At 35.3% G+C, this 22,557-nt stretch overlaps 2 protein-coding genes and 1 pseudogene across 4 annotated transcripts in view; 2 read left to right on the plus strand and 1 right to left on the minus strand.

Moving 5' to 3' along the window:
* Window positions 1-250: 250 nt before the first annotated feature.
* The window catches only part of LOC311601388 (uncharacterized protein), a gene marked incomplete at its 5' end in the record, with an annotated part of 44,494 nt that continues 22,187 nt past the window's right edge, over window positions 251-22,557 (minus strand). For both annotated transcript variants that reach the window (XM_084788795.1, XM_084788794.1), the window contains 3 exons: window positions 251-617; window positions 1,355-1,493; window positions 2,074-2,156. In XM_084788795.1, coding sequence (XP_084644921.1) covers window positions 495-617; window positions 1,355-1,493; window positions 2,074-2,156 — 345 coding nt within the window. In that variant the 3' untranslated portion in view covers window positions 251-494. The remainder of the gene's footprint in view (window positions 618-1,354; window positions 1,494-2,073; window positions 2,157-22,557) is intronic.
* On the plus strand, window positions 7,432-7,689 carry LOC311601993 (ARL14 effector protein-like; the record flags this gene model as incomplete). Its single annotated transcript, XM_084789722.1, has 1 exon — window positions 7,432-7,689. One exon carries the CDS (start codon window positions 7,432-7,434, stop codon window positions 7,687-7,689), a length of 258 nt encoding a protein of 85 aa, XP_084645848.1.
* LOC311601994 (large ribosomal subunit protein uL16-like) lies at window positions 17,073-21,059 on the plus strand (annotated as a pseudogene). The gene is made up of 2 exons: window positions 17,073-17,159; window positions 20,462-21,059. The product of its transcript is annotated as a large ribosomal subunit protein uL16-like (transcript).

Raw genomic sequence — 22,557 nt, forward strand, 5'->3', positions numbered from 1 at the left:
CCAAGAAGAGACTTGATACCCTATGAGCATATACAGGAGGAGGAGGTCCCCCTCAGTCACAGTCATAGGGTAGGGGAGTAAGGGGAAAATGGGAGGGAGGGAGGAATGGGAGGATACAAGGGAGGGGATAACCATTGAGATGTCATACAAATAAATTAATAAAATAAAAAAAAGAGAAACTGATCTTCTTTTCATTTCATTGAACATAGTAAAAAATTCCACAAATAAATGCCCAGGTATTGTACCAAATTTTGGAAATAATGAATATCTGCACTTACTAAATTAATGGAATTGGATAGAAGAAATGAAAGTTTTGCATTATAGTCATCAGGAGGGGCCAGCAAAGAAAACATTCAAGGCACAAAGAGAAGAATTAGCAGAATTATAGGGAAAAATATTTAGAGTATGGAAATCATATTTGTGGTGTTTTCTTGGAATATAACAAAATGCTATATGTAGGCTACACAAAAACATTTTTTTTTTCCACAGGGAAATTAGTAGTTGGATTTCATGTGTGCACGGCCTATTTTGTAAGGTATCTCTGGTTCTTCATAAACTGAATATTTCTTTTCTTTTGGAGCATAGGATGCTCTTGGGGCACCGGATGTGGAAAAATCCTGCAAGGAAGTTAAAAATATCAAATTAATTACATGGCATTTGATAAAATGTCTAAGCTTCCTGAGATATGCCTATGTATTATAAAATTAGGCACATATCATTTTATTTCAGAAAAAGTTTAATTATTATATGTTCACAATTATTTAAAACAAAATTATTTCTTTTAGTAAATGAATTTTAGCTGCTTTTAAATAGCCACTAAATGCATGTACTATAATTCCTCTAAACTGGCTTAGATACTATTCAACTCAGAATCTCTTTACTACAATAAGAAGCATCATTTCTGAGTGCTATGTATGAAAAAAAACAAGTAGTTTTGTGATACTACCAAAAATCATTTGGTTACTTTACAAGATGAATGTTAGTCCATCTCTGAGGAAGTTTTCTAGCATTTAATCAGTTTATATTGCCTTTAAATCTCCTAATAATTGCTAATTTAAGTATTTCATATATAAATTATAGTGTACAAATTAATACAAAGCATGTTATTGTACTTATATGTACTTTAATACCTATTCAATATTATGTAATCTATATGTCTGACTACCATTTCCTAACCCTATTACACAAACTGAAAAAGCAGATGTAGTGATTTATTAAGTAAACTTTCTAGGCCTATATCTGAACTGATTTTGTTATATCATTAGCATAATGAATGCCAGTGTTCACTATGTTATCTGCCCTGGAATTGTGATGATGATAACCATAAGTAGAAAGTGACATGCTTTATACATACAAAGATTGGCTTCGAGTATGTGGTTGACAAAGATTTGTTCCCATAGTTTACTGCAGGGTTAGTTGGTCCTGGAGAGCCATTCCAGTTATGAGCTGGATAGTTGTAAAGAAAGCCTTCTTTGTGTTCTTGAGCAATAAAGCTATTTTAAGAATAAAAAATTAGAATACTTCAAAATATAAAATATGCACACATTGTAAGGATATTATAATGCAATAAATTATTATGACTATATTCTATATGAAATGAAGTCATGCAGAAGTCATTAGATTGGAGCAAAAGACAATGAAATAATGGTATATTCATAAAGTTGGAAGGTACTAAACCATTTTTCTTTTAATTATATTACAAAACTAGAGGCTTGATAGGGAATAGTCCCTATGTTCTTTCTCAGAATGCTTAAGAAATTGTGATACTTAGATAAATGGGGAAGCAGAGCAATAAAAGTTCTAAGGTTTAATTTTGGTCACTTCTGAGTTTTTCTCTGGAAATATGCAAAAGAGGTATATCCTAATCTGACAGAAATACCATTATATAGATACTCACAGTTGGAAACTGTATATGCCTGTTTTTCTTTGCAACTTTTTATCCTATCCCCTCCTCCCCCAAAAGAATATAAGACTTTGAACTATCCAAAGCAATTATTTCCTAATGAGATACTCTTGTCTTTCTTCCTCAGTGTTTGTACTTTACACTTCACTTTTATAGGATAGACAGCTTACTTGGAATTTGTTCTGGATAATTGTGATGATGGAGAAAAAGAACTTCCAGAAAGGGCTTCCTGGTGGGATATGTTCCAGGGATTCTGCACAGAGATTTTTTAAGAGGGAGAGAAATTGGTTAGTCATGACTAGAAGGAAATGTGAAATACAGTGTATAACTGCTCACACTACATCTCCATGCTAATACCTAAATATCATGATAATTCTAAGCCACTTCCTACACAATGACAAGTGAGAAAAAGTAAATAAAGATACTAGGAACTTTGCAAACATCTATTGATATAGCTATCTGCCAACTCTCATCTGTCTGCCACCTATATAGTGATAGAGAATGGCATTCTGAACAATTGTATGGAAGTTACACTTCAGACACAATCTAAGCCTTAACCGAAGATTAAGTTTAAGCTTACCTGTCATGATGTGAAAATCTTCATAAATAAAGCACAGTTGACAAATTTAGTTGTGGAGAGAAATTTTAGGCTGAATACAGAGCTACAATATAATGTAGTAAGTTTTTAAAAAAAAGACAAGACTTAGTAATCAAAGACCAAAATACTCCAAGTACATGTACAAGGGCTGAATTGTAACAGTATCATTTTTGAAGCAAGAAATACACATTTTCGTACATATATGAAACATTATAGTAAATCTAAGTTTATACAAACTTATTCTTTTTTAAATTAAAAAATTTAATTTATTCACTTTACATATCAATTATAGTCTCCTCCCTGGTCTCTTTCCAATCCCACCCTCCCTCCCTTGCACCCCTTTCTTCTCCCCTAGTCCTCAGAAAGGGTGAGTCCTCCTCCCCTAACATCTGACCTCAGTCTATCAAGCCTCATCTGGACTGACTGTACCCTCTTCCTCTGCGGCCTGGCAAGGCTGTCCCTCCAGGGAGAAGTGATCAATAAATGAGCACCAGAGTCCATGCCAGAAGTAGTCCCTACTCCCCATATTATGAGACCTACCAGGAAACTGTGCTGCCTATCTACTACATCTGAGCAGAGGGTCTAGGTCCTCACCATGCATGGTTCTTGGTTAGTAAATCAGTCTCTACAAGCACAATCCCCAAACTCCAACCCTGCACTCCCCAACTCCCAACTCCCATCCCTCTACCTCCAACCCCCAATCCCATCCCACCACGCCAACCCCTAACACCCACCCATCAGCCAGGATTTGTTGGCTCCATTGGCTTCCTTGTGGAGGTCCTGTCCTCTCCAGATCCTTCTGTCTCCTAACTCTTCCATAAGACTCCCTACACTCCACCCCCAAATTTGGCTGTGAGTCTCGGCATCTGCTTTGATCCACAGTTGGGTAGAATCTTTCAGAGGAACCTCTATGATAGGCTCCCTTCCTGTTCCTTCTCTTCAACCACTTCCGGTGTCTATTATATTTGCCCTTCTGAATGAGGATTAAGCATCCTTCCCAGTGTCCTCCTTGTTATTTAGCATCTTTAGGTCTGTGTATTGTAGTGTGGTTATCCTGTATTATGTGGTATTATCGGCTTATAAGTGAGTATATACCATGCCTATCAATTCTGTCACTCAGAATAATCTTTTCTAGCTCCATCCATTTGTCTGTAAATTTCAATATTTCTTTGGTTTTAATAGCTGAATAGTATTCCATTATGTAAATGTACCACAGTTAATCCATTCTTCTGTTGAGAGACATCTAGGTTGTTTTCCAGAGTCTGGCTATTATGAATAAAGCTGCTAGGAACATAGTTGGGTAAAGGTCCTTGTTTTGTAGTGGAACATCTTTTGTGTATATGCCCAGGAGTGGTATAGCTGGGTTTGAGGTAGCACTGTTTCCCAATTTTCTAAGAAAATGCCAGATTGGTGTCCAAAGTGGTTGTACAAGTTTACACTCCCTCCAGCAATGGAGAAATGTTCCACTTTCTCCACATCCTTGCCAGGATGTGCTGTCACTTGAGTTTTTATCTTAGCCATTCTGACAGGTGTAAGATGGAATCTCAGAGTTGTGATTTTTATTTCCCTCATGACTAAGGACATTGAGCATTTCTTTAAGTGTTTCTGAGCCATTTGATATTCCTCTGTTGAGAATTCTCTATTTAGTTCTGTATCCCATTTTTAATTGGCTTATTTGGTTTGGTGCTGTTTAATTTCTTGAGTTCTTTATATATTTTGGATATTAGTCCTTTGTCAGATGTAGGGTTGGTAAAGATATTTTCCCAGTCTGTAGGCTGTCCTTTTGTTCTGTTGACAGTGTCCTTTGTCTTACAGAAGCTTTTCAGTTTCGTGAAGTCCCATTTATTAATTGTTTTATCTTAGAGCCTGAGCTTTTGGCTTTCTGTTTGGGAAGTCATCTCCTGTGCCAATGAACTCAGAGCTCTTCCCTACTTTTTCTTCTAACAGATTTAGTGAATCTGGCTTTATATTGAGGTCTTTAATCTGTTTGAACTTTAAATCTTTAAAACAATTGTTAAGGATAGTCCAAGTGACTCACCAAACAATATTGACGATGGCTGTTGCCCCTGGTTGCCTCTGAGAGGTTATAGGTAGGCTCCTGATGCTGAAGATACTTTACACTTAGAACACAAGACCCAGGTTATTGGATCTGGATCTAACTCGAAAGCCTACTTCCTAGCTTCCATGGTACCAGAAATGCCAAGGGAGGGAAGCAATTAATAGTCCTTAATGTCCAGCTGTGACATCTATGAATCACAACAATGACCAGCATGGCAAGATACTCATAAAAGTATAGTAAGCAAGAGTTGTTTATTTGAACTTAAAGCTTACCCAACAGAAAGGAAGTAGAAATCTAACTTGGGGCTAATGAAGTCCTGTACATAAAGAAGATCTACCACTTTTCTAGTTCAACATTAATTCTGGCATACATTTTATTTTGTCCACATATCACTCCTGATAAAAGCTTATTTTCCCAGCAAATGAAGATTATCACAGAAAGCCACAACTGGATACAATACAGAGATCAATTGTGTGGCTTGCAGGAATGTAGCCCCAATGAATACATCTATACCACAGCTTCTGCATCTGTAGCTCAAGGAACTTCTCAGAAAAGGGCTAGAAAGACTTTAAGAACTAGTCAACGATGAAGTCTTGTGTGAAACAGTTTGTCATAGAAATAGCTACATAAACAAGATCTGAACAGTGGCACATCCATGGACATCCTAATGTGAGAAAAAGAAAATCTTATGGGGTCACACCCCTAGACAAGAAAATTTAGGCAACTGATGACTTCTGAAAAGAGGAGAGTTAGTGAACTCCAGGAATGAGCCCCCTAATTGTCTAGTAAGGAGTGCTGATCTCTGAAACCTAATATACACACAAACAACAAAAACGAACTCAGCAGGATATATTTTCAAACTCAGTATAGAGAACAGTTATAGTCATATACATCAGAATTCAATGAACCTTGTTGAATGCATTAGAGAGTACCTAATACCATTTAGGATATATTTCATGCTAAAGACGAAACATAATAACATTGATTTCTTCACTCATAGACTCTGAAATCTGTTATGACCAAATACTAATAGCCTTATAAAATATCTACCTGAGCATATATACAAACACAAAGAATATTCAAGAATAAAGAAGGCCTATTGACATTTCAGTTAAAACTAATCTACTATTTTTACTTTTACACTTTTCTGAATGCCCTTTGATAACTTCTTGTTCTTTCTCTTCCTTATTCTCCCAACCCTCACCCCAATTAAACTTCCTTCCCCATTATTCCTTTTTTCCTTCATGTCACTTCTGTTCTGCTGTTCCCACTCTCTTAAGATTTTCCTTCTCCTTTACGTATCTTTCTAGTTTCCTGACATCTACAGGCACTCTGAGTTAAAAACACAATCTAAATAATGTCAAGCTTCAAATATGAATGAGAAAATGTGAAATTTGTCTTTTGGGGCCTGGTTTTCCTCATTCAGTATAATGTTTTCTACTTCCATCCATTTACCTGAAAAGTTTATAATTTCATTTTTATTCACAGCTTAATAAAATCCCATTGTATACAAGCATCACATTTCCATAAAGAGAATAATAATCAGAAACAATTTTTATTCAAATGTTTCTTGTTCCTATTAGCAATTTTAATAAAAAGAAGAAACCAATAAAAAAGAAAACATGCTGAATGAAATTTGATTAATTTGTACTTGAAGATTCAGCATATCCACATTTCTTTTACTCTTACTTCTTTTGGACTGGCAATAATTAAGCACTGGGTGCTTAAAATCTGATAACTAGTGTTCATCTACCGAGAGAATAAATGAGTCAAGGAAATAGAAGGTAGAATACAGTTTTAAAGCATCTATAATAGTAGTAATTCAAAAACCACAAAAGAATTGCTTCCTGCTCCTACTTCATAGCAATAGCTACCAAAAATACTAAGCCTAACTATCCTTTGATGTGTTTTAGAACAATTGTGGAATCAATTTCAACCTTTCCAAATTTTTAAGTATATGCCAATTGGCTTTTGGAACTTAGAGAAGATTTTCACATGCATGACTGAAAATCTATAAACCACAAATAAATGTGGCTTAAAAAATCTGTGGGAGGAAAACCTAAAACATGTCACATATGTAGTGATACACAATAAAATATTAGAGATGGGCCTTGTAAAACCAGCAAAATAGTGGCAGAATCTCATAACAACATTCTTGCTAATTTACACTCTCCTTTGTTGTATTGAAATTTGCTCTAACCCCAAGTCCAGCAATATAATAAAATTAAGTATTTTAGGCATTGACCAAAACTTTTTTCCTATATCTTTGATCTAAGAATGCACTCATATAAGTGTATCATGCATGTGCTGCCCAGATAAATATATGTTGCATGAATGTATTGTAAGGTCCATTTAAATACAGTCACTTCTGTTTGCATTCTATGCCACCATTAACAACACCCTGAGGGTATTGTAGAGTAGAAAGAGTGAATGAATATGCCAACAATGAACATTTTATAAATGCTGTGTTAATTAAATGCCTTATCTTACTCATGTTACAATTTCTTCCATTGTATAACACCCAACATCTAATAAAGAGATTATGTATGTATCTTGGATGTTTAAAAGAAACAGCACCAGCTCTGCCTCCTGACCATAGATACATTTGATCTGCTGTCTCTCATTCTTACTGAGACAAGTTCCTGGCACAGTGGATGGTATCCATCCAAACTGTGTCAGAATGAGTGATCAGATAAGAACAAGTCCACTCAAGAACACACCGATCAAATGTTTCCGGAGAAGAGCAGGCAGATTGGACTGAAGCAACTGCAACAGATAGAACGGCAGCCAAAATGCTTGGCATTTCAAAATCCTGGCCCACAGGTGGCAGATTTTAACCCCGAGACAAGATAGCAGAAAAAGAAAGCAAGGATGTTGAAAATGCATGAATATTTTTCTGTGAAGTACAAAGTCATGAAGAAGTACGACAAAAGTGGCAGGGTAATCTATAATGACATGGACCTGTGTGACTGCCTGGAGAACTGTCTGGGGTGCTTCTACACTTGTCCCAAGTGCAACTCCAACAAGTGTGGGCCTAAGTGCCAATGCAACAGGCCCTGGGTTTATGACGCCATTGTTACTGAGTCCGGAGCGGTCATCAGCACTCTACCATTTAGTGTTCCTGAGTAGGAGATATTATGTAGAAACACTCTCTATACCCCTCCCGACCTCTCCATATGTGTGTGTGTGTGTGTGTGTGTGTGTGTGTGTGTGTGTGTGTGTGTGTGTGTGTGTGTGTGTTTTGAGATGGAATCTTATTCTGTAGGGCAGGCTGACCTTGAATTTACAGCAATCCGCTTCCTTTAGCTTCCCAAGTTCTGTTAGTTTAGGTATAATACATAATGCCTGGCTTCTGCTCCTTTTTGATTGTATGATCGGTCTCCCTCATTAGCAGCGGTCTCAACTCTGCCTTGAAGCCACACCTCTCCCTTCTCAGAGAGTCTGGTTGAGAACATCTCTGCATCTGAATGCTGCCGCCTAGAACATACAGCCATAACTTTGTAATATGTTTTCTCAAAATACATACATAGCTAAGAAAAGAAACCTTTGTGACTTTGTACTATATATCTTTTTTTTTTTTTTTGGAGACAGGGTTTCCCTATGTAGGCTTGGCTGGACTCACTCTCTAGACCAGGCTGGCCTTGAACTCACATTGATCCACCAGCCTCTGCCTCCCGAGGGCTGGGATTAAAGGCATGTGCCAACATGACTGGCAGTAATATATCTTTAATCTTATTTTTTATTGTTTATATTTTGATGTTAAACTCAATTTTGGTAATGACAATATTTTTATTACTAAATTTATTTCTAAATGCCTGAGCTATTTCTCCAGCACTGAGGGTAGAAATTCGTTAACTATATTACCAAAAGTAGTCTCATTCCTATGCAAAGATTTTAATGTAAATGAATATAAAATTCTTTAATACAATTTAAAAATATGTATTTTCTATGAAATATAAATCCTTTACAAATGTCACCTATTATTTTAAAATAATTTCTCATGGATCCATGGTGATGAAAAGAACACAAAATTTGCTAGAATGAGTCTATCATCACATAAATTTTAAAAACTTCATTATTTAATTTATTTTATGTACATTAGTGTTTTGTCTACATGTGTGAAGGAGTTGGATCTCCTTAAACAAGAGTTACAGAGAGTTGTGAGAAGCCATGTGGATGGTGAGAATTGAACTCAGGTCTTCTGGAAAAGCAACCAGTGCTCTTACCACTGAGCCATCTCTCCAGCTTCTGCATCAATTTTTAAAACTTTGGGTGATCACATATGTTCTCAAGATGTAATACAAGTTCCATATTATTAAATCTCCTGAGTGCTGGATATTTTCTTTAAATATGTTAATAATAGCATCAACTACAGAGTTTTCTGTTGTGAAAATTTAATACGATATATGAAATCCTGAGCCTCATGCCTAGTGAGGTATACCTTTTCATTGTAATTGTACAAAACACTAATTTTAATCTAGGGCTATAATTTCCTCAGTTATTCATACTTTTCTCTAAGTACATTCTATATTTTAATGACATGAACACAGAGACAGGCAAGACATGGAATATGTGGTCTAGATGGAAAGGATCACAGGCATAAAACAGTCTAGTCTCTGTTTCCAAGGGATAGTGAGCAGATCAACTGAGAGAATGTGGGTGAAGAGCTTTAAACATCAGATGGATGTTCTGGAGAGATGCTCAGCAGTTAAGAGAACTGTCTACTCTTCGAAGGGACCTGGGTTCAAATCCAAGCAACAACAAAAGTGGCTCATAACAAACTGTAACTCCATTCTATGAGATCCCATGTCCATTTCTAGTCTTAGTAGGCAAAGCATGCATTGATACACAGACATGCATATAAGCAAAACACTCATAACAGGACACGCAATACAAAAGTAAAAATCTGTTGGATATTTGAAATTACTGTTTTCTAAAAACAGTTTTATTAAAATGTTATTAATAAAGTATAAAATGCATCCATTTAATTCACTGTTTTCAGTATAGTCATAGAATTGTGTACTTGTCAGTATAATTGTAGAATATTTTCATCACCTCCAAAACAAAACTCTGTACGATTCATCCATTATTTCTTTTCAAATCTTACTCCATACTCCAGCCCTAGAAAACTATAAATCTATTTTCTGACTGTATGGAACTTCTTCTGGAAATTTCATATAAATGAAATCATGAAATATATAATCCTTTAAGACTTCCTGACATTTTCACATACTGCCATGTTTTTAAGGGTTACCCATGTTGTAACATAAATCAGGACTTCTATTTTTTATTACCAAATGATATTTCATTACACGAATATGTCACATTTTGTGTATCTATTGATTGATGGCTGTTTTGGTTCCTTAGTTTTGGCCATTTGAGTTTCCTATAGATATTCCTCAATAAAATATATGTCTTTCTCAAATTCTCTTGGTTATATGTTTAGAAGTAGAATTTCAGATCCTATGGTAACACTGTAGATAACTCCCTGAGCAAGTGCCTAACTATTTCTGTAAAGCAGCTGTGCTATTATACATTCCCAATTTAAAAATGTCTTCACAAAAAAAAAATGTCTTCACTAAAACTTGTTCTTTTCTCTTTCACGTGCATGCATGGAAACTGACTTAAGCAATGTTAAGCAAGAAGAACAAAACTGGAAGCTCAACACTACCTGATTTTTATATATAAGACTAAGTAGGTGGCATCTTGCTACCAAGCCTGATGACCACAGTTCCATCAACAGAATTGACGTGGTGGAAGGATAGAACTGACTGCCTCAGGTTGCCCTCTGAATACAACATACTTGTTGTGGAATATGTTTACCTAAACATACACATGCACATACACAATAAATAAATAAAGTGTAAAATTGAAAACATACTACAAAGCTACTGTAAGTATATGCTTTGCTTCCACTATTACAAATCTTCTGAAAAGTCAAGCTTATACATCCAACTATAGGCTATCCAACATCAAATGGTCAGCTCTGAAAACATACACATGCTGATAAAATGTGGTCTAAACAAGTTGTATTATAGATTCAAGAATACATATATATGTATATAAATGTACATGTGACAACAATTAAAGAAAAAGATGCCATAAATTTAAATGGTAATAGTGTGGGTAACATGGAAATAAATGGAAGAGAGGAAAAGAGGGTAATATTATAATCTCAAGAAATATAGCAAAATTATAAAATAATTGTAATGAAAGGATATCGCAGCAAAACTAGCAAATTTTAAAAATTTACCATAATAGCATATACAGATGAAGTACTGGAACACGGAAACATTGGTATGTTTTGAAAGTTTAATGGTTGAGTTAAATTGCTGTGTGAATGATCAAAATTCATTCTATACAGAAGTGTGCATGGATTCTAATACTGTAATAAAATACCTAAGATAATTATCTAAAAATAAGGAAGTTTATTTTTTCTTTCAGTTTTAGAGATTTCTGTTCATGGTCAATTTTCCCCCTTTCCTGTGAGCCTATGATAATGCATCACTCATAGTGAGTGCACAGTAGAACAACAACAACAACAACAACAAAAACCAAAGCAAAGAACTACTTAGTTATCAAGACGCACAGAGATATGAACTCTGTAAAGTGTCAATAACTCTTCAAGAGAACACCCCAGTGAACTTACTTCTTCCTTCTAGGTCTCATTTCCTAGATATTCTGATTGCACTATATGTACCAATAGAAACAAACACATGGTGCACCTTTACAGAACACTTAAACCATCATATCCAATACAAAATCCAAGAATACTGTGGCCAGTACAGCAGCCACACACTGATAAAGATAATACATTATCATTAATAAGTACAAAAACTAGAAGTAAAAAGTGATAATGCATAATTTACTAGAAAATTCTTCCCTTTATCATCAATCATAACACTACCTACAATGTACACAATTCTGGTATATGCTTGAAAGAATATTCAGGCTGTCAAAAATTACAATTCTAATAGAAAATTAATGAAAATATAATTTTTCAAATATGTTACAATGGCACATGCAGTTTTCCTTGTGAAACAGGTTTGAGAAGTTATAGTTAATATATAAATGATGACTTTCATCTAGGAATTTCCTTTCATACTTTACCATATTACCATAAAATAGCAATATGTACCTCTTCCTAATTGCTTTAAGTTCTTATATTTTCTCATATTTTTATGAAAAATACAAAAGCAAGAAAGCTTTTTAACTATACCTTTGGAATATTTGTTTGCATGCTATAACTAAATACATTTTTTGGATGACATATTTTATATGCAAGGAAGGTAAAAATTTACTTCTAATGAGATAATGAATTGTAGAATGTGCAAAAACTGTTCTAGTGAACTTTTGCTGGGTCATACGACTGTTTTGTAAAATGAACAATCAATTATTGTGATTCGGAGCTAATTTGTTTTCATATTACAATAAGGGAGATAAGAGATTAGTGGCTCCCAAAATAATTTTTAAAGAATAAGACTTTTTAAAACAGTGTCTTATTTATTTATTTTTAATTTTATTTTATTAATTTATTCATATTACATCTCAATGGTTATCCCATCCCTTGTATCTTCCCATTCCTCCCTCCCTCCCATTTTCCCCTTACTCCCCTCCCCTATGACTGTTCCTGAGGGGGATTACCTCCCCCTATATATGCTCAAAGGGTGTCTTATTTTAAGAGATAAAATTTTATTCTATTTATTCCATTTTTATTATTTAAAACAATTTCCAAATACAAATACTTTTGGATCCTATTCTTCGCTTCCCTGTCTCTCCACATCTTCTCTTCTTCCCTACCCACCCGACTTTGACTTCTTTCTTAAAAAAGAAATAAAACCATAATAGAACAAGAAAACTTCTACAAACCAATAAACTACACCCCAAGCAAAAACAAGCAAACATACAAAACACCAAACTGTAACCAAATGAAAGCACACAAAAATCTGTGGAGTCCATTTTGGTTGGATAATTACTCCTGAACATGGAACTTGCCCTAAAATGGTTGATATACCACTGTTACTCTACTGAAAAAAAAACTGATTATTCCTCTTCCATCAGATATAAGTTACAGTTTGGTTGTTAACCTTAATCCTAGTGGTTAGGTTTGCAATCATTCATTTTTTAAAATACTAAAATAAGACATAATATGACAAAACAAAAGTTATCACATTGAAGTTGGGCAAGATAAACACAAAACCAACTTTTGTTTTTAATGTTATTCCCGAGTATGTAAATGAAGAAATAATATTTTAACATATAAGAAATCCAGAAATATATGTGCATCATTTACTTGTTTAATAATAAAAAATTAACTTAAGCCCCATCAGAGACTTGAAAAGGAATAAAATTAATTACCTGAGTATACAAGGAGTGCAGGTTAACAGCTTCCAGAATGAGAAGATGACAGAGACAGTTTGCTGCCTGAACAGTCACCCAAAACTCTTTATAACACTGGAGCATCTTCTTAAGCCTTCTGGCTCAATATATATGACAGACATATTTGTGAGGCAGGAATTATTGAGGACTTGTTTACCCTGTCTTGGCAGAGTTTGTCTGTTGACTGTCTGCAATGAGGCTTGCCCATTTTTAGGCAGAATTCTGTCTGTAGTCGAAAGGAGGACATTTTGCCCAGTGGCTTGTAACATTTATATAATTCCTGATTGTTTCATGGTTCTTCTTGCTGTAGGTAGTTTATTGTGTATATACATGTATGTATGTATATATATATATATATATATAATGTAGTATACAATAAAATAAATTGTGAAGCCAAAAAAGTAACTTTGCTTCTTTTCTACCATAATAGTTTATATAACAAGCTTGATAATTGAATAACTTTCATCCTTTTACATCAAATATTCAAAGCACTCTTTTAGAAAAAGATTTATTTGTTTATTATGTATACAACATCTGCCTGCATGTGCCTGCCCACCAGAAGAGAGCACCAGATCTCATTATAGATGGTTGTGAGCCAACATGTGGTTGCTGGGAATTGAACTCAGGACCTTTGGAAGAGCAGCCAGTACTCTTAGTCTCTGAGCAATCTCTCCAGCCCTCAAATCACTCTTATGAAGCAAAGATATGTTTTCTTGTTATGTATCATATACATGATATCAATAAGTCATATGTCATCAACATGTGAATATACACACACAGATATGGCTATAGGTATGCTTATGCCCACATACTAAGATATATTTAATTTCAAATTTTCAAAAGAAATTTTTAAAATTTCAATTAGAAGATAATACTCTTTTCTGTTGCCAAAAATATTTTGTCCTAAGGAAAAATACACCTTGTCCAAATGGGAACCTGTCCCCAGCATTAGGTTTGAGGCAGGATTTTTGTTTCTATATTTCCAGGAGAATAAAATCATCCTCCTAAAGATTCTAGAGACCACTGGACAAATGAAACAGCTGAAGAAACAAGACAGATGACCAATAGAAATTGTCCCAAGAAAAAGAATAAATTGGCTAAATGGTATTGCTGTCTTCTACAGACATAAGAGGCAAATGGTATTTATGTGGTCCCAATTCAATTAAAAAATAAAACTGGTTTTGGGGTTGGAGTGTGGTTCTCTCCCTCTCTAAACCCATGCATGCTTATTAAAAGAAAATCCAAATTTTTTGACTCGTATCAGAAGAGCCACCTGGCATAGAACAGAGGAAAAAAAATAAGTGACTATTTTATTGCCAATAAGCTCATAATCTTTTGGTATTCATTTGACTCTTTAAAATTTTTCTTAAAATATAAATTATTTCAAAAGCTGTAGGAAAGATTATAAACTTTCTGTCATGATACTAATTGTTATAAACAGTACTGACTAATTCTAGAAATAATTATCTCAATTCCTGTACTTGTTTTCAGGTATAAGTCTGAAGCAGGTAACTAGGAGGAATATTTGTGTACCTCAGATGTACTTAATAGACTGTAGTCCTCAAAACTTTCAGTGATCTGCTTAAAATGGTATTTAAAATGTTTAGGTGTTCTACCATTCCTAAAAGTAACCTTTGAAGTCTCCAGGAAGAAAGTGGGGCCCTGTAATCATAAATCCACTTGGACTGTGGTAACTATAACCACTTGGAAAAACTACCCTATGCCTTTTCTATCACCAGGTTCTGTACAAACAATGGACACGTTGGGGTTGATTTCTGTGTTTTACCTTGCTTGGATGCCACTAAGCTGACAAACACTACCCAAAGAGCAACTTCGGACTGCAAACTGCTCAGGACTTTCAGTTGCTGAGTTCATATGAGACTGATGTGAGCATTTTACAGAACTCTGAACTAAAAAATACTTAATCCTAAAATAGCTTAATAGAACCAAACTGGACATTGTGGGAATCTTGGCAGAAATAGCTTCATTAATAAAAATAATTTTCCATTTTAGAGTTACAATATGTCCTTTTTTATTTAGACAAAAAGGAGGAAGTGTTGCAAAATATTTTATCACACTGTGAACTCTGAGATTATATTGTTTATTGGAAAAACCTGTTTCTAGTTGTGGTGTGTCACAGCCTTAACACACACCTTTAATCCAAGATAGTACTAAGTCAACCCCAGGACAAAAGTCAGAGCAAGCAACCGGTTGACAGAGAATGAACATAGGGGAAAAAAAGAGAGAGAGAGAAAGAGAAAATCAAGAGGGTAGATAGAGAACCGCACAGGAAGTATAAAAGGGACTTTCAGTTTGAGGGTATTTTTGAGACAGCATCCAGAAGGACCTTTTATTCTGGGGGCATCAACTGGGGAGGAAGGTCAGCTGGGTTCTTTCTCTGCCTCTCTGAACTAGCAAGCTTTCACTCTAGCATCTGGCTCCCCCGTCTTTACTGGTAAAATCTAATCATTGAGATTTTGCTAAAAACAGCATATGGTAACACAGACAAAAGTGTATCTCTATCATCTTGTTAAAACATCAGAAAAATTAAAAAAACAGTAATTTGCACATTATATTCATTTTTTCTCACTATTTGATTTTAGAAGAATGCACATACATACTCACATCCTCTTCATGCTTTAAAATAACTTTATTTTTCAATATTTAGTTTGTCAAGTTTAATTATCAAATAAAACTCTCTTAAATAATTTTCATGATCTTGTCTAATATAAGATCTAATCTTTCTACTTAAAATTATCTCCTAGAAAAAATAAGAAAAACCAAAATAAATAGACTAGTTAAAAATAAGCTTCCTTGTTAAAATTAAAATCTGAAAAGGCATATTTTCATATATGTGACAAGGTAAAAAACACAAGGCATGATAACACAGATCAGGGTCTTATAAACAAGAAGCAGGCTCTGGCTTTATTGTAAGTTTGAACTGAGTACTCTAAATCAATATGTCCCTTCTACCTTGGCCCTGCCTACTCCACTATTGTTAGATTACAAAACAAAAATTAGTAAGAAATAAAATTTAAATTTCTCTCACTTGGCTTTCAGGTTAAATATCTTTTTATAAACTCTCTGAATATTTGTAAGGAAGGGAAAAGATAAATTAAAAAAATAGAAGAGTAAAAAGTTTTTGTATGCACCTAGGAGGCAGAGGCAGGTGGATTGTGAGTTCCTAGACTGGGAAACATAACGTCTATCAAAAACAAATAAAAAAAGAAAAATCAAAGATTTTTGGTGGCAAGAACTTAATTGTATATATCTTTGAAATCTCCCTACTCTCTTTCAGCATAATATGGCATTTTGCACATGATATAACTCAGAGTTATACATTGAAAGCTTAGTTTTAATAAATTCAGTAAGTAAAAAAGATGAAGGTCAAAAGAGCATTTAATCACATGCTTGCAAACACAATAACCCAAATAGGAAAATCAGGAAGCAGATAACAACCACACTAAGGAACTCTTTCAAGACTGCAAAACAAAGCCAGGCTTGATGGTGCACGCCTTTGAGCCCAGCATTCAGACAGAGGCAAGCCATATTTTTTTCTCCAAAAATGGCTAGAGTTATTGAGAAAATTGTTGTAATACGCAGAGTGGCCCATATCTACATTGGCTTAGTGTAATAGCCACCAGCACCATGTACTACTCACATTTATATTTAAGTTAATTAACCTAAAAATTAGAATGAGGGCTGAGAAGTAAGAGTGCTTGCTGTACAAGCCTGAGAAGCTGAGTTGTATTCCTGGGATCTTTGGAGGAAGGAGGGAACCAATGCCCTGAATTTGTTTTCTTACCTCCACAAATGTGCTGTGACATGAACACATGGATACATATACACATCACACACAATAATAATAAATACATTTTTGAAGATTTATTTACCTTCCTTTTCTTGTCATCAGTGCTTTGCTTGCATATATGTATATGTGCCATGTGCAGGTATAGTGCCCACAGATGTCAGAAGCTGGAGTTACAGATGGTTAAGAGATGCCATTGGGCATTGGGAATCAAACTCATATATGAAATATTTAATTTTCTTTCATAGCTGAATGGCACTGCTCCAAGAAATGATGAGTTACTGAACATTTTCCCAGTCTCAAGGGTGAGATACTGCCACTGGACATGGTCAAGGAAGCCCCAGAAGTCCTCAAAACAATACAGGCTCTTGTCAATCCTTTGGCTTGCATGCCAGAACTAGGAGATAAGACTGTATTGTTGAAGACACCTGTCCTGGTTGTTTATTTTATTTTATTTTACTTTATTTTATTTTACTGTCAATTTGACACAAGCCAGGATTATCTTAGAAGAGGAAACTAAATTGAGAAAGTGCCTTCATCAGATTGACATATTGGCATTTTCTTGGGCTATATAAGAAAGCTGACTGAGTGTGAGCTGGGAAAAGAAGCCAGTAGGCAGCTTTTCACCATAATCTCTGCTTCATTTATCACCTCCTAGTTCCTGCACTGCCTGAGTTCCTGACTTGGCTTCCTTCAGTGAAGGACTTTGCTCCAAACATGTAATTCAAATAAACGCTTTCCTCATCAAGTTTCTTTTGGTTATGGTTATTAGAGCCCTAACTAGAATACTCTACACCTTGGTCATAAGAAATATCAACCAGTATCCGAAGACCAATCTGTCAGGCATTATAGTCCCAGCTGTGCAATAGGAACTTCACTGGGGACAACTAACATCTTTCTGACTGGTTTTGAGGCCCTCTCAATTAAGCACTACATGTCTTGTACTATAAGATTTGTTAACAGTTTAGGTCTGGGCAGATTGCAGGCCCTGGTGGAAAACATTACTGTAGTGTAAGTAAATTGACATGGCATAAAACTACCTTTTAAGTGTCTATTCTTAGGCTAAAAAACAAAAGCTGTTCCCAGCTTTGATCAGAGAAGCCTTTCCTTACAATGAACAGTTGTGATGTAGAGACTCATGGCAGTCCAAGATATTGAATACAAGTAAAAGTTCAGTTCACTGCCTCAGTTCTAAATAAAATATTTCTATCACCTTCTCTAAGTTTCATGGAACACTGCAGAGGAATAGGCAGGAAGTATTTAAGAGCTGTGATATAAATATAAAGGGCTGCGAAATTTAATATGCTAGATTTGACACAACCATTGCAATCATTAACTCACACCTGTCTTAGGCTCATATAAAATTTGGCTATCAACAGTTAGTCAGGGAAAGAGGAAAGACTTATTGTCCCCTTTACTTCTGAACTATTGGTCGCCTCTGGGGTTTGGAGCCCCATTCTTAGTTGTATACCCTCTGCTGAGCCCAGCAGGTTTCAAAGGATAGTGTCAAACCCATGATCATGCAAATAGCCCTTGTATAATTCCGTTGATCACAAAACAAAATAAAATATGAACATGAGAGAAGGAGGGAGAGATTTGTGGGGTAGGAGGAGGGAAAAAGTGGTGGAATGGTTGGGAGAGGGCAGGATGAGATTTGTCAATATACATTGTATACTTGTGTGAAATTGTTTAAGAACTATTTTGATAGTAAAAAACTTAGACTTTCAATAATACATGTCAAGTTTCCACAACAAAACCTATTTAAATTTAGTTTACCATAGGGTTAGAGGAAGTATTTGCCAAAGAAGCACCTAATTTCTTCCACACGACCATTTGATGCTGTTCTTCCTGAGAATGAACTTTTTAAATCAGTGATAATCTCTACAGTGTTCAGTGAAGTCTGTTCAATGAGTAGGACTCAGAAGATAATCTTCATTTAACTAAAGGCTATTTGTTAGAAAATGAGCTTCAAAGAGTAGCCCTGCCATTTAACATGCTGAGAACACAGAGTTCAGAAAAGATGTAAGCTAACGACTTTCTTTTGGAAGGCCACATATCCAAGAATATGTGGGCAGTGTGAATAGGACTCAATGGGATTTATGAAAAATGACACAAAATGGGGGAATAGATCTGGGAACAGTAGAGGAAGTGATTGTGATCTAAACATGTTGTAGAAAATTCTTTAAGAACTAATTTTAAAACAACATCCATGCAGGCACACACACCTTTTTGATCTTTCACATGTGAAGTTAAATCAAATTTCAAGTGTGGCATGCAGAAAAAGTATACATACAGATTCGTAGAGCTGACGATCTGAGCTGCCATTTAATCTGCACCTTCACCTGAAGATTTCTTTTGTGCCATTTTTTAACCTTCATTGGCAATATTTATAGTTTGGTTGGGAGGACTGCCTCCCTCTCACTGGAACAATATGTTATTAATTGTTTCAGTTATGAGAAACTTAATACACTACATTGAGGTGATGTTTGCCTTTGCTATCAGTTCTGTTTCAGCCTTTTGAGTCTATGTAGCTGTAATATAGGCCCTCTTTCACATAAAATACTCTATCTATACTTTTAATCATCTGTTAAGTATAGTATGTACAGAACATTTCCTCTGATGCTGTTAAGCACAGAGTCTAGAGGTCAAGTATTTATTTAAAGGGATGATCTATATACTGACTACCATGAATAATGATGAAATAAATACATTTCTTCATAATAGCAATTTCAATTATTTATTGTAGGTATTTACAAGGAGGTGACGATATAAATTTTTGAAAACCTGCATGGTGTTTTCCATAGTTGCAGCACTAATTTATTTCTCCTTACAACAATATTGCCTTTTCACTGAACCCAAACATTTGTTAAGTTTTTAAATTACATATACTAGACTATTAAAAATAAAATTTTGTCATTTGGTACAACCTAGACAAAACTGTGGAGCCTTATACAAAGTAAAATAAATCAAGAACAACAAGAAAGCACTGTTTCATTTGAAATCTTGAAAAACATGGAAAAAGTAAAGTAAGGGATTAAAAAAAACCTTGAGCCTAAATAATGTAACTAATACATTGGTGAGTTTATTCCTATAAATTATGTTTACCTTTTTAATAAGGTAGTTGTATTTTTCATCATTTCTGTTGTCCTAGTTTTTCTTTGTTTAATCTTGTTTTAAAATACTTTTGTTTGATGCAAATCAATAAAACTTTTATTAAAATAATAATATATATTGGTGGTATATCTTTTAATTAAGCTCAGAGACTTTAACCACACATTTCTTTTTCTTTTTAAATTGAAATAACTTGGTATATTTATTGAAAGTAGTATGTGTATGTATGTGTGTGAATGAGTAATATAATTTTAAAAACTAAAGTTTAGGTAATTTGAAAGAATGGGCCAATAGAAAAGTTTGTTGCTGGTAAGACTCGAATTTCAGTTCATGACCTTTTTTTTTTAATATTGTTTTCTTTTTTTGCATTTTTTCTCCTTTATTAATTTATTCTTGTTACATCTGGTGCCTCACCTTTGACCATATCCCCTGGAGGGGGAGACCTGGTGGCACTCAGAGGAAGGACAGCAGGTTACCAAGAAGAGACTTGATACCCTATGAACAGTTCATGAGCTTTTTGAAAAAAGTAGATTCCTGATTTTTTTCCTCTGGTGTGGTGACCACCTACTATCCTATTGTTATCATGACCTGCCACCCACCTAGTGTTACAGATATTGTAAGAACAAGCAGTACTCAAAGTCTCATTTCTACCTGGATGTCCCTGATGCTGAAATCCACATCTTTGACTTGGGACAGAAGAAGGTAAAATTTGATGAATTTCCACTTTGTGGCCACATGGTATCAGATGAAAATGAACAACTCTTCTGAGGCACTGGAGGTTGCCTCTATTTGTTCCAACAAATACACGGTGAAGAGTTGTGGCTAGGATGGCTTTCATATTCAAGAGAGGCTTTCATATTTCCATGTCATCCTAACCAACGACCTGTCAGTCTGGAGGCTGACAGGCTCTAGACAGGTATGTGTGGTGCCTTTGGGAAGCCTCAGGACACAGTGACCAGGGTTCACATTGGCCAGGTCATCATGTCCATCCACATCAAGCTGCAGAATAAAGAGCATGTGATTGGCTCTTTTTTGAGCCAAGTTCAAACTCCCTAGCTGCCAGGAGATACACATCTCAAAAAAGTAGGGCTTCACTAAGTTTAATGCAAATGGATTTGAAGACATGGTTGCTGAGAAGTGGATCATTTCTGATGGCTGTGGGGACAAATATATCCCCAGTCATGGGCCCCTGGACAAGTAGAAACTCCTGCATTCCTGAGGGGCTTCTACTTTGATGCTTTTATGTACCGTACCAAGTCATGTTCAGTAATAAATCTTACATCCAGTTTAAAAAAAAAAAAAGGTCCCTGAAGCTGGAGAGGGTTCTGTGACCAAGAGAATGGCCCATCTTTGCAGAAGAACCAGGTTTACTTCCCAGCCCACACAAGGTAGCTCACAACCACCCCTAACTGCAGATCCAGGAATTTCAACACCCTTTTCTAACTTCTCCAGTTACCAGGCACCCATGTGATGCAGATACACAATCGCAGGGAAAACACTCATACACACAAAATTAATTAAAAACTACATGACTGATCTCAAGAGATGGTTCTGTCAATAAAGTCCCTGAATGACAAAGAAAAAACTTGAGTTTGATATGAAAACCATACATGAACCAAAGCATGAGATATCATACATGCCATCCTTGTTTGGGGATACAAAGGCAGGCGACTTGGTGGCCACCCATACTAGCCTACTTGTTGAATTGCAGGCAAATGAAAGAACTCATCTTTTATAAATGTGGTGGTATGTGATCCATAAGGAACAGTAGCCAGATAGATATTGTCTTCAGGTCTCCATAGTCACACACACACAAACATGCAAACATACACACATACACATACACAAGCATGCATGCAAAAGTATTTTGTAAGCAGACATGCATGCACATGCATGCACACAAGCAATCACGCACACTTGAGTACATACCTGCACCCACACAAGCACATGAATATGCACATGTGTACACACAAAATTTAGATTCTTTCTTTTGCAACCTTTAACACTTTTAAAGTATTTAAACTGCATATTGGGTAAGGTTTGCTGTTTGTTTTTTCCTAACTCAAAAATATAAACAGTTTCTAGTGTGTAGAAAAAAACTTTGCAAATGGAGCCCTAAAGCTCTCAAGGTTACCACCTCCCATAGCCTCTGATTCAATACGAACATGCTGGTTTTGTTAACTAAGAAAAACAACCTGTGCATATTGCAGTGTCCTACACAGATCCTCACAGCAAGTTTTTGAATCTTCTACAACATGCCTCCTGTTAGCCTAATTTCCTTCCATTTATTAATTTTTGCATTATTATTTAGTAATATTATAGTCTGAGGAAGTTTTATGAATTTTAGAAAATTGTGATTATGAAAATATTAATTACTGATGAGAAAGAGTTTAATGTATTAAAAACCACTTTACTTATTTACCTCTCTGTGTGTGCATGCGTGCATTAGTGTGTGTATGCATACATTTATATATGTGTGTGTGTGTTGCATGCTTGAGTGTGTGTGTATGTGTGTGTGTGTGTGTGTGTGTGTGTGTGTGAGAGAGAGAGAGAGAGAGAGAGAGAGAGAGAGAGAGAGAGAGAGAGGTGTATTCCATGGCACACAAGTGGAGGTCAGAGGGAAAAATCACAGGAGGCAGTTCTCTCATTTAGTGAATTAGCAGTGAAACTCAAATAGTCAGGGTTGGCAACCAGTGCTT

The sequence above is a fragment of the Acomys minous genome (assembly GCF_964271855.1).
Source record: "Acomys minous genome assembly, chromosome: 7".
Lineage (NCBI taxonomy): Eukaryota > Metazoa > Chordata > Mammalia > Rodentia > Muridae > Acomys > Acomys minous.